Source organism: Coturnix japonica, chromosome 4, assembly GCF_054131305.1.
Source record: "Coturnix japonica strain WE chromosome 4, WE-NBRP24, whole genome shotgun sequence".
Classification (NCBI taxonomy): Eukaryota; Metazoa; Chordata; class Aves; order Galliformes; family Phasianidae; genus Coturnix; species Coturnix japonica.
Genome location: NC_140666.1, coordinates 48,858,145 through 48,871,689, shown reverse-complemented (window position 1 = coordinate 48,871,689; position 13,545 = coordinate 48,858,145). Strand labels below are relative to the sequence as shown.

At 39.4% G+C, this 13,545-nt stretch overlaps 1 protein-coding gene across 1 annotated transcript in view; it reads left to right on the top strand.

Annotated features, from left to right (window-relative positions):
* ANTXR2 (ANTXR cell adhesion molecule 2) overlaps positions 1-13,545 on the top strand; it is a 96,549-nt gene that overhangs the window by 32,648 nt on the left and 50,356 nt on the right. Inside the window, exon 11 of the mRNA XM_015861775.3 lies at positions 11,604-11,682. Within this exon, the coding sequence (XP_015717261.1) occupies positions 11,604-11,682 (79 nt within the window). The remainder of the gene's footprint in view (positions 1-11,603; positions 11,683-13,545) is intronic.

Genomic DNA, 13,545 nt, shown 5'->3' with positions numbered 1-13,545 from the left:
CCTTCCTTCAGTGCCAAGTAAGCAGGACAAGACTTTTCTCGTAATTTCTAAACTTTTGCAAATCCACTTACTGAGTGTGCAGATGACAATTAAAGTGTTTAAACTATTACCACAAAACAACATTTCACTGAAATTTGTGTAGCATATATTTATATTATATTTACTCCTACCTTCATGTATCCATGTGCTTAGATTCACGTGAAGCATTGGCCTTAAAATTAGCTGATAAAAATACAATGAGCATTTACCTCCAACTCCAAGATAAATAAGCTCCTTGTAACTTAAAACAGACTATGTTTTATCTCTTTCAAAGTGCAAATGGAATAGGAACCACTGGGTCAAGTGGGATCACTGCTGTCATTTAAGTATCACATGGTTTCCATTTCTGAATTGACACCCTTCAAGCAAATAGCCCTTGACCTTATATAAACTCAAGTGTGTCCCAGGACAATAAGAATCACACATGGAGAAGGACAGCAACACCATTGGCCTTTCCAGCTTTCCTGGCCCTCTGTTAAATCTCCTTGGCTTCTGTTCATGTATATTGTTTTCTATATCCTGTCCAAAATGAACAGCTGATGGTGTGAAAACTAAACAGGTTGTTTTGTGTGATATGAAGAAAAAATTAAGTGTTTGTATCCTCAGGTTCTTAGATGATTCCATTTTCACATTATCTGACTTCAGCATTCAGTATGCGGTCCACTCAAAACAAAGTACACAAATGTGCAGGAGAGAATCTATTTGTGATCATCAGTTTGCTTTTTACATCCAGTGAGTAGTTAAAGCTCTAGGAAGAGGCACAAGTTCACAAGTAACGTTATATGTACTTCAAGTGTACATAAGTGCACCAGATTCCAGTAAGGAGTCACTGGGGCAAAACATAACTGGGCAAGTCTTCTGAGAATCTGAATGGAATCTGACAATAAACAGCTCAGGCTTTTACAGCGATAAGAAGAGATAAGTTTTGTCTTTGAAAGACAGCATAGAGATCTCCAGGACCAAGCACTTGGATTTATGTTTGAGCTGCAGATGCCACCTTGGAACATGCATTCAGTTGGCTGTTGACCAGATTTCTCGCAGGAGGAGCCTGGGTCACTCTAGCTTTTGTTTTTCCTGGTGACAACAGCTGTTTGGCTCATTTGGCACTCAGCTGTGAATAGGATGGCACCTCAGAGGGAGCTCAGACAGCATTCTGCTATTTCTGCACTTTTATCTCTCAAACCTTTAGATTTTAACATTTTTGGGTTTTGGTTTATCACTGTGTTACTTTCTGTCCTGTCTTTACCATTGGAATGTTTTCCCTTAGCCCTTTAGAATAAAATGATTAAAGAGCGAAGAATCTCTATTTTATGTAGTACCTACAGCCTCCAGGTAATAGATTTCTTGAACTAGTTTCTCTGCTCTCTGCACCTGAGTCTCCCTCATCAGAACTTTCAGAGGAAAACAATTGCTTTTTTTCCCCATGTTTGTACTGGACAGCTCACATTACCTTCCCTCAGTCTATTTTCATTTGGGCTGTTACTGAAGCAAGCTCAGTTTGTTTTTGTTTTTAATCTTCCCACCCACCCCCCCCTTATAGTTTGCACTCGTCTGACTGCATGTAAGATTCTCTTGCTGCCCATGTTTTGTTAGTACGATAATCTCTGAAGCACAGATTTAGGGCAGAACAAGCTGCTCTGCTTGTTGCTGTGGATCACATGCTGGACTGAGGACAATGGGAACTAACCACGAGCTTCAAGTTAAATATGGCTTTAGGAACATCTCTTCATAGAGCCCTAAGGGAAGCCACAGTTATGCTTTGGAGAAGCTTGCAGCCCTGTGCAGTTGAAGGAGTAGACTTCAAATCCAGCACATTTCTTCTGACAAATTCATATAGGAGTCTGAAGTGAAACAAATTCCAAAGGAGCCTGTTTAAAATGCAGTTTATAAAAAGTTACTGCTCACTGCAGTAAGGCATTGAATATTATTTACTGCAGCTATACAGGAAATAATTAAACTAGCTGGAAGCCCTGGAACTTGCATCCAGCTGGCAATGATTGTCCTGCATTTGGTCTTTGCCTTACAGGAGGCTCTCTCCCCATGCAAAGAGAAAGTGCTGCTTCATATTTTCTTGTGGATGCATGGAGTTAAAGAGGTTTCCATTAATGTAGGAAATTAATATTTTTGTTTTACACTTTAAAAGGATCATTTTTATTAATTCCAGAACCAGATTTAAGATGAAGAGCATGGGAACAAAAGCAGACAGACACTGTAAAGGAGTGGATTATGGTGCACTGTCCTGTAAATTACCTCATTTGCTTTTAGACAGCTGCTCTCATTCAGGAGCAGCTGAAAGGTGTTCTATGCAATGGTTGTCATGGCAGACTGCTAACAAAGGATCCCAACTAGTTTTTCCTCCCTGTGAAGCATGTCATGCCTTTACTCCACCCACTTCTGCTTGTGTCATGGACCATCATCTTAAAAATGGCTTTTGAATTTAACCTCTTGGGGAACAGAACATTTTTCCATTGGCCAGCAATGTTTCTAAGCTCATTATGGAAGCAGAATGCCATCCGACTGTCTGCATCTCCAGGGATATGCAGAATACACATTCAAGCAGTGAAGCCACCCTTTTTCAAGTTTTTCCAAGGTCATCCTTTTACTTAGAGAAAGAAAAACTTACTGCGCTTAATTGCTCCAACACCTGTTGGTGCCAAGCAAAACCTACTTGCCTTCTCCCATGTTCTAGAATACCTGCAATGCTTTCCACATAGTTAAGTCAACTCCCTAAAGCATTGCATTTAATGCACAATCAGATTTCCTAATTTTATATTTTTACCACTGCTTCTTTATTGATTGTTCACTTCCCACCTTTTTCTATAGCTAAATGGCTCTAAAGAATTTAAAGTGATGCTGTGTAGGATGACTGGTGTTTAATATATTTGCCTAATTAACTTCTGGCTAATAATTCTAACCCATTAAGTAGCTAGTTAGTATTTGTTTCAAATAAACACATCTGGTCCTGCACTGACTGGAAGTTCTGCCTGCGTGTGGGTGACAGATGTGATGGTAGTTTCCCCAGTGCTCCCCTTTAAATAATTAACACACACTGGTGAAGTCACATTAGACAGACAGCCCCAAAGCCAGCTGTATGGTCTCAGAGCTGGATCTATGGACATGTGCCTCATCTCATTAGTCTGCACCATCTACTGCATTCCCTCTTCTTTCAAAGCTAAACATAGTTTTAAGAAACATCCCTTTAAATAACTTTGAACTCCTGGCTTCTGTTCTGAAAGGCAGAAGAGAAGAAATAATGCTCTGGCCACCCAAGGGACAAATAGTTTCGAATTCACCAGCCCTACAGATTGAACTCTTACAAACAAAGAGCATTTGAACAGTCCCACCCTGGTGTTTCAGGGCTTGAAGTTGCTAGGCTGGGTTTGGAAACAACTTTCTTTGGAAGGAAACATGTTGTGGCAGTCCACTTCTTTGTGTGGCCCATAACTCTGGAACAGCTGGAAATTCTTACCAGTATCAAAAGTATCATGCAGGCATCATGCCTCTCAACTCAGCCGTCATTTCATTTTTCAGTGTCTTTTTTTTTTTTTTTTTTTTTTTTAATAGGGTGGTGGGGGGAAGGCAGTGTTCAAATCCACCCCCCCAACCCTGGGAAGAATGCCATTAACAGCAAGCACTCTATTTGGGAAAAGGATAACTTTCATATAAGTTAATTCTCAGAACTTGAGTTCTTGCTTCCCAAAAGGCAAGATAAGATTTATTCCTACTTTAGAGGGTCCTTGAACTCTCATGATTCTGTGTCTGTCCCATAATGGGTGACATGCAGCTGTCATTAGTTCTAGTGCTACAGGCTCAGCCTGTGACCTTTGTTTTGTAAGGCAGCAACAATAGCACAGCTGCCCCTGCATAGCTGAGATCTCAAACCTGCAATTTGGCAGGAAGAACAGAACAAATTGGATAAATATACATAAACACATTGTGAAGGAAGGGAAAACAGAACAGAGTGAACCAGAGCATCATCCTACAACTTGTTTGATAAGGATGATTTAAGGAGGCATATGGTATAGTTTAATGTGCTTTCAAAAACATTGGCCTGATTCTTCAAGCAAATATGAAATAAATATCTAAATTAAAAGAGCTAATACAGTATCATGAGTTCTCTCAGAGGAGGCATATGAGTGCCTTTGGAAATGCATGCGAGTGGGGGCTGGGCGTGAACGATGCACAGATTTACATTCCCCCACAAAATTATCGTTAACTTATTGTTAAGATTACACATTTGTACTTCCTTATAACACTGCAATCATAAAAAAAGAAGCTGCAATGAGCTAATATTCATACCTAACCCATCACCCATTTTGCATCTTATCAGTTTACTCTTGTCTTGACACTCCACCCTCCCACTGTAATACTTCTCAAACCATTTCCATCCAACACCACACTGCCTACAGTGCACATTCTCAAGAACTAGAAATCACTGCTGTGCTCATCCTACACTACGACCTTTCAGTGCAGCCTTATTTAGTAACTCTGTAACAATTGTAAGTTTAAAATTAGCTTTTGTCTTTCAGCATTCCTTTTCACCAGATGGAATGAAAAGATGAAGTAGGCAGCACATTCAGAAATGCTTAGCTTGTTGCAAAGAAACAAGTAATTTAATGATGCCTGTCACAACTCCCAGGTAGAACTCCTACATTGGTTGTATGCAAACTCAGACTCACAAATTGAAGTTATTTCCAGGGCCCCAGTCTATATGGGCTGTCACAAATACACATAGCTTGAACAACAGTTGGCCAAGAAAAAGGGGGATTAAGTAAGCTTTCTCAATAAAAGCCAGCCTGTAGACTAAGATACTTCATATTCAAGACAACACCAGCCATTGCTGTACAAAAATAGGAACACAGTAAACCCACAAGCCATTCCCTTTTAGTAACTATGTACCTTGGGAAGCACTTGAAGAAGACCCAGCAGTCTGTCATTCCAAAAAGAGGTCCCAGGATGAAAGCAGGCCTTCTTCTGCTAGCTTGCTAGTCTCTGTAACTCTTTTACTCCTCTACTAGCACAATAGCCAAACAGTTCACTAATACTACATCAATAATAACAGCAAACAGAAAAGAGAAGGCTTGCTTCCTTTTTATTTCCCTGGGATCATCATCAACCACATGACTTCACTGTGCTCTCTAAATGATAGGGTGCCATCTCCAAATTACCAAATTAGTTTTTGTCACTGATTGCTCACATGGTACAATCACCAGACTCTGCTCCTCAATGACAAAGAAAATAGCGAGAGAAATGCATTCAGGTAGAAGAAAAGCAGAAGTTAGGCTAGATTAGGCCTAATGTCTGTTATAAATATTAACTTCCAAAAATATTTTAGAAATACATTTAGTTTGACACAATTAGACTATAATGGGAACTATTCACAGATGGAAACATACTCAATGAATTGTATAGGCTAACTGGCTCCTAAGACATATGGGTCCGATGTTAAGATCAGTTGTAATTTCTAATGCAGTCCTTCACGTTCCTCAATAGGGCACATAGTGTTCCCAGAGCATTAAGAAAGACTGCGTGAGCAGAACTAAGTGCTTAATATTATGCAGTGGACATAGTATCCTGAGCTGAATTAATAGACTCATTTAACATAATCATGACATTTCATACCCAGTTACTGCAGGTTCCCATGATTCCATGAGATCACATTGAGTACATTGCTGGCTTCTTGCTCTTTCAAATTCACAAGCACTTCCCAGTGGTGAAATACTTCCGTGCCTCTGTACTCTATACCATTGGAAGCCAAACCCAAATAGGCAGTGTACTAAACACTGTGCTGAGAGAGCAGTTTTGGAGGGGCAAGGGGGGATTCTAAGACAACTGTCTGTAACTTGAGTAAGGTACACTCAGGAAGGAGTAAGGGGAGAAAAAGTAGCTCATACTAATTCTTATTAAAACAAAACAAAACAAAACAAAAATCCCAACTCTTTAAAGATCTGCATACAGTGAAGTTCTTTATATTCTTTGGAAAAAAATAAATAATTCACTTTCATGCCTGTGTGTTTGGTAGGAGGAGAGCAACTCTTAAGCATGTATCACAACCCTATCCATATTCAGTAGAATTCCCGCTGACTGGATAAAACTGTTTTCTATGCTTCCTGGGCATATCTGACCCTTAGCACAGTGGAAATGCAGTGAATATTTGGCAAGCAAAGTTTGTAATCCTGCTCCAAGGGACTCTGCTGTGTCCTTATGCAGCTGAGGTTTTGGATCTATGAAGAGCTGCAAAAGCAAAATAATGGGTTGGAAGAACTTTCCTTCCTGGCTTAGTCCTCCTACAGCAGGACTGTGTCCCTGGACTCAGTATATGTATGTATTTATTGGGGGGGGGGGGGGGGGGGGGGGGGTTGGACTTGATATTGCTTGAAGTCCCTTCCAATCCCTGCAGTTCTGTGATTCTGTGACAGATAAATTTATACAACCGTAAATAGTAAGCCAACAATATTGGTGTACCAACATTGGCTTACCAATGATTACAACATTAACTGTAATAAGACTGTGTGCAATTCATGGAAGAAGTAGTTTTAAAGAAAGGCACCCTTTAAAATGCACCTTTCCTTCTATGTACAACATTTTAGCATTTTTAATGCTGCCACTTGATTCTAAAATACCTTTAGTCACCATAATTTTAATAACTTTTTGAGCAGTTGCCAGTTTAATTTTCAGTGCGTGAAAATTGGAGGTAAATTATTTATTACTTCCAGCAAATGTCTTTCACAATTTTATTTAATTTTTTTTTTTCATCTTATTTTAATGGGTCATAAAATGGCAGCCTTTTATTGGATGCTCATAAAGTAAGGAGCAAATGAATACTTTGCAAATAGGTGACTGTGTATTGAAATGTCAGTTATATTTCATAGGGATTGAAAGTCTTCAGACCGGAGCTGGAGTGACATATGGCTATGGGCCATGTCCCTCTTTTGTAACAATAAAACAGCCGTGCACATAAAGGAAAGAAAGAATTGCAATTGTTGGGGCTTCTCAAGTTACATTTTTGCTAAATTGTGGATAAGAACAGCTAGTGGTTCGTGATGGATGCAATTCAGAGTTGCAAGAGTCTGCTGGTTAACTCAGGCCATAAAGAAACACTGTTTGAAACTCTACTAGATGAAGTTTTCCAGGATTAATTCTCATCTAAAAACTGATACTTTCTGACAAAAAGACAGGAAAATCCTTCTCACACTCAGCAAGGGTTATGAGCTGTAAATAAAACTATAAAAAAACAGGTCTAAAAGTATGACAAATTATACTTTAGACCCATGCTACATAAAAACAGTCAAATTCACGAATATCTGCACATGTTAATTATACATGGTTATTAACTCAAATTTGCTGTCTCTTTGGTTCCACCTTACTCAAACACCAATCTCTAACAGTCATCCTCAGGGTCTGCTTGCCCTCCCCATGTAACTGAAATCCACACCACAAACCACACTGACTGCTTGACTCAGCAGAGGTGAGGTTTTTGTTTGGGTTGCCACAGCAACACCAACACTGATACCTTCTGGTTCACTGTGGGTTTTCTTCGGGGTTGACCCAAGGAGATGTTCAGTTTTGCAGCAGCTTTCATAGCAGTGTTTGCATTTTATGCTGGTACAGAACTATTGTCATTCCAGCCTTTCCATGCAAAAATACATTGTGCCAAAAGCTCCATGTTACTACAGGGAAAAAGAGCCATTGCATGTGTCACTGTGCTGTTGGAGTGACTTAAGCACAGCAAGGATCCAAATGCTGGCCTCATAGTACTTCTTACACTCCTGGGCTGCGACAGTGACACCCCTTTTCTGCCGTCTCACTCTCAGTGAAGGAGGGACAATCCTTCTTGGCTAGCCACATAAATCACCTTCACTTATGGTCTAAGCCTACCATGCAAAATCTCTTCTGTCTCATAAACTGTATTGCTTTGGTCCACAGCTGACATAGTTTCTGCTTTTAGCTGCCTCGAGCTTCACTGGGACCTTATTAAAGAATGCAATACCCACAAAATACTAACAGTCACCCATTAGAAATGATGGGGCCCCAAACCAATCATCACTTCTGCATGTCATTTTGTTTTCAGAATGTTTTCAGTTTGTGTAGAGTGCTGATCTAAATGACTTGCACAAGGACAGCTTACAGTAAATATGATATATGTAGGGCTTTCCTTAGACATTTGCAAATATGGACATAGAAGAAACAGGGTTAATATTTTGTTGAGCTCCTAGGAAACAGAAATACACACAGGTAGATGCTGAACAAATGGGAAAACTGCCCTCCTTATACCCTACAGACACGACAGTTTCAGGAAGGAAGTGGTTTTGCATGTTGACAGGTTCATCCTTTTGAAGATGAGATGATTATCTGTATGAGTTCACTCTGTAGCTTCTAGAACTGAACGAATATGATCAACTCCTGTGACAGTCTCCAATGGCTCATCCCTGCAGCTGTGTATCAAAATGGAAGCTGATACAGAGACGGGTTGTTTCTACTGCATGGTATCTGTGCTGAGAGCTGATGTGTTCAGTGATCCTGCTGCCTGAGATGATATTTATCAGAAACCTGACAGTGAAAGGGTAGGGGATTGTGAAGCTTGGTGGCAGTGTATAGGCACCCAACTATTGGTAAACTCCCCATTTTTCTAACTGTAGTAAGTGACCCTGCACGAGCAGAGCTTATTAGAGGGCAGCTCTGTATTGCAAACTGTTAATCCACTCATCTAGGCTATCTTAGCTATTATGCAGTATTTTACATAGATTGTTGAAAGCTGCATGGTACCTGGACAATGCTCCTTTCCTTTAGTGTGGCGGAAGATGATTTTCTGTGTAGTTTTATCAAAAGTCTTTGAGTTTCCTGCTTTGTTCAGTTTGCCAGTGAAGAGCATCAAAACAACAGCTTCATTTCCTGTTCACTGAGTGATACAAGCATGTTTTAGCCTACACCCATCAAGCTCTCAGGGACAAATAGGGCAGACACGAAAGCTATGAAGCACTGCTAGAGAACAAGTAGAGATGCTCTGTATAGTAGCAAGAAAGATCTGGTCACAGAAATTGAAGAAAATAGCCTATATTGCAGCACAAGTTTGATGCGTGGCACAGAGAGGGAACAGAAAAAAAAGAGTGACTTCTTTTGCTTCAAGCAGCAATGTGTAAGAGTGAAACGATGTGAGAAATTTAACAGGGTTGGTGACTAGTCTTGAAAGCTGGAACTTTTCTGGGGAATACAAAATAACCCAATACCCAAGTCATAGGGCCGGGAATTCCCAGCTAGCAATGGCACTCAATCACTGATGAACTGTTCTTTGCAACCATGTTCATTTAGGACTGGTAGCAGCTTGTCAAACAGCTCAACAAAATGCCATAGGGTAAAAAGCATTGTGAAATGGTATTGGAAAATATTAAGATATTCCTGATCAAGAAAAACACACGAGTCAGGAGGAAGGATGATTTTGCCAAGCAGCAGAGGGAACTGATTGGATAGCAGAAGAAAATCCATAGAAAATCAAGGATTAATGTTTACTGTTTTAAAAATGAAATAGGAAAAGACAAGGCAGTTTGGAAATTGGATCCCAATAGCTCCAAGTAACTGTAGGCAGATGTTCCTGGCCAAAACCAGATGTTCTTCACCAAAGCATAGGCAGCTATTGTTGATCTCAGTGGAGTTTCGCACAACAAAAGACTAGAGAAATGGCTCCAAGCAAGGATGAAAGAGCTGAGGAAAAGCAAAACTACATTTAGGCAATTAAAGTATTATGGGAAATTTAAAAAAAAAAAAATGCACGAGGTATGTAAGGATTTAGATTCACAGACTTCAAGAACATGATATGGTAATTTAAAAACCAAAATTATGTGGTGTACTACAGCTGGATATAGCATAGTTGGAAGGGTGACCAGAATTCACACCAAACAACACAATCCCAATTATAGCATCTGTCACTGGGATAGCACCCACCATTACTTAGGAAAGTTCAGAAAAATTATAAAGGCTGAATAGCTTTTGTACTTCGGAAACATGACCACAATGAATGCCTTTTCTTGGGTGGACCCAAGTCCAAAATTTAGTATGGAGCCTATGGCATTTTACTCTCTGACTCATGCTTTAAAAAGACAAGGCTGAAGGGGGTGTGTGTGTGGGGGAAACTGAAGCATGTATGAGAACAATCTCTTCTTTCTGGATTTGGACTTAACTGAAAAGTTGCAATGAAAAATACTCTCTGCACTGTGATTTCTTCTGTATTTCTGGGCTGAGTTCAGCTTTCAGTTGCACTTGTACAGCCAGAATTAGAGCAGTGGTGTGATCAGAGTGCAAAAAGATGTGACTCCATGATGCTGGAAAATTTATTGGGATGACCTGGACAGAAAAACAGTGTGCTGTGTTTATGATATGCAAATCTTCAAAATATTGAAGAGTTGAAACATACAAATTTCTTCTATGTTTAACAAAAGGCATGGAGCAAAATCCTCCTGTGCTGCACTGAAGTCAGTAGGATTGTTTTGCCAGTCACACTCAAGCAGAATTTTCACATTAAAGTTTCCCATGGCAAAGTGAGAAATTAAAAATAAAATAAAATAAAATAAAATAAAATAAAAAGCACAACATCTAAAAAATTCATCACAAACCGAAGTTTTTCTTGCAGTTTGCTTTATTTAGTTGGGAGAGAATTCAATTAATTTTTTATTTTATCTGTTCTGATTCACTCACTCCTGTAGTAATTAGTAGTAAATTAGTGTTATTCTTTCTGTTAGATCAATTATTCATAACACAGACCATTTAAAAATGAGTTTAGTGGAAGCAACTTACTTCATTTTTACTTAAATTGAAAAAGAGATTAGCCAAATTAGTTAAAATAGCTCTGAACTCCATATTGACTAAAGTGTTTGTGCCAGAATAAAAATTGATGACATCTAAGAAGAACGCTATAAATGATTAATCATTTTAGTTCATGGATATCTATATTTTTATTTAATTACAACTATGCATAACATAAACTGTTCGAATCTTGGGAATCCAAGCCAGAGATGCTGAAGAGTCCTCTTCTGTTTAACATTCGCCATGTGTTGTTTTCTTTTAGGGTTAATTTGTAAAATATAAACCACATACTATTTGCACGCAGTGTTTATGTACTATTTATAGAAAGTCTTGACCATTTATAATTATTCAACATTTTTATCCATAGTGTCTGTGTATGACTAAAGAGATGGTTATGGAGTAGACAAAACAATGCTATTTTTACAGTCAATCCACAATTTATTTTATGCGGAACTTTTGGGGGTGTTTTATGTTACGTTGAATAGAGAAGGGATATTCTCAGCTCTCTGTTGAGAAGACTGAAATTATTTCTAACAGTCACCAATACAACCCCAGAGGGACATGGCAAGCTATTGGTGTATTCAATTTTAAGCAGCATGAATTGAAGAAAGCTCAATTGGAAATGAGAAAGGATTGGTTTCTAAGGACACCTGTCTGAGAACAGCCACTCTGCTGAATGGAGTCTGTACGTCCCAGTGCTTCTGTAGCATGTATGTGCCTTTACTGAGTGCTTTATGGCTGCTGATTGTTTTTCCTTTTCTTTCCAGAACTATAGAAGTTTTGGTGAGTTTGAACGAAGGGCAGTCTTTCATGTCCAGCTCTTTGACAATCACCGCTTCAGAGTGTGTAAGTAAACAGAATCGTAGAATCATTTGAGTTGGAAGGGTCCCTTAAAGGTCATCTAGTTTAACTCCCTTGCAGTGAACAGGGACATGCACAGCTACATCAAATTGCTCAAAGCCTCATCTTGAATGTCTCCAAGGATGGGGCTTCCACCACTTCTGTCAAAAATAAGCTCATGTCATTCCATGTAAAATTCAGAAATGGAGTTTCTGTTCTTGTTTGATCATTGCGCTACTTCCCAGAGCAGACAACCTCAGTGCATGGCAAGTCTGTTAGATGTTTGTAATGCACAAATCCACCTTACTAGAAACACATGTGTGCAGACACGTACAAAATACAGAGAATTTAACAATGCATGGTTTCAGAGAACCATAGAAACATGCATATATATGTGTGTTCTAAGTAATTTTCTCCATATTTCAAGACATTCCTAGGATCTGTTTTATAACACTAGGGCACTCCACAGTAAGTTTCAGCTGCTTTGAATTCTTTGATAAAGTGAGCAATGATGGCTACAGGTTCTCCTTCAACTGCTGCCCCGATATCCATGCAGTGTCTGTGTGTTCCTTCTCTGTGCAGGGCTTGTGTTTTTCTATACCCAGCAAATTGTGTTTTGCTAAATCTATTACACCAAATTACATTACCAAAGTGTGCAGCTGTGGCTTTCAAATACTGGGAAGTGTCCATGCCATTAGAGACTTGCTCACTGTAAGCATACTTACTGTGAGCCAGGCGTGACACAGTCACCTGGGGTCCATCCCAGAACATCTCTACTTTGGAGGATCCATGGGAGCAGATTGAAGCTGAGGAGTGTGACTTCTGTGCAGCTTTCCAATCAGGCACAGAAGCACATAGAACAGTGCCTTCTGCTCATCAGCATGTATTTTTCCAACAGTATTTTCATCGCTCTAGGTAATTAACCTAAAAGAGAAAAAATAGAGGGTTTTTTTTCTGTTTATTTTAGAACTAAACACTTGCATAGCTGAAGGAGTCAAAGTTATCTTGGTTCAGCCCTTATGTTTCAGGAAGAAAGCCTGAATGAATTCAGAGCTGAAGAGACACATGCTATACAAACTGTGTTTCTCTGTTTAAGGGCCTATTCATCATTGCAGTTTTACACCAGTACACCATGAGCAGCCTTTCAGCATGATAATGTAAGGAGTGTGCAATCACAGGAGGATGCTGGAACTACCAGTGGGCTGCTTTTCTCTTTAGCTGAGTCCTTTCAGAAAGATCAGTACACAATGAGTTTATTTCCACGACCCCTTAAAAGCTGCTGAGGTGGCTGATGTAGGTAAAAATAAAGCACTCCTGCAAAGCAGATCATGCCAAATTGCTGGGAAAAGCAAAATTACTTTTCCCTCTGCTTATATTGCTTCTCTTTGGTCAAAAGTTCTAACTTACAGCACATGGAATCAGTGCAGATGTGCAGCGACAGAAAAAAACAGTAGAACTTTTGATGATCCACCCCCTTTTATTTATTTATATTTTTTTATTTGTTGTCTTTCATACATATTGCAGCAAAGAAAGCTCCACACACAGAGAAGTGCTGTTTCCATAGTAGCAGATGGGCAACTGCAAGAAATGGGTCACTGATAGAATTGTTCCACTAATTCTGGTGGCTGAGCAGCTGATGGCTAGTTGGTGTCTGAGAGTTATAAGTTGCAGCCTCCTCTGCAAACACACGGTGCTGCAGAGGAAACAAACAAAAAGTGCATTGCACTTAAGCACTGAGGCATGCATTTATGTATTTCTTGTAAACACAGTTTTTTTTTTAGTTGTATCAGTCAGTGGGAAGCTGTTTTGGGTCAAGTGGGAAAAGCAGGCAGAAATTCTTTGCAACATTCCCTGATGTGCTATCTTTCT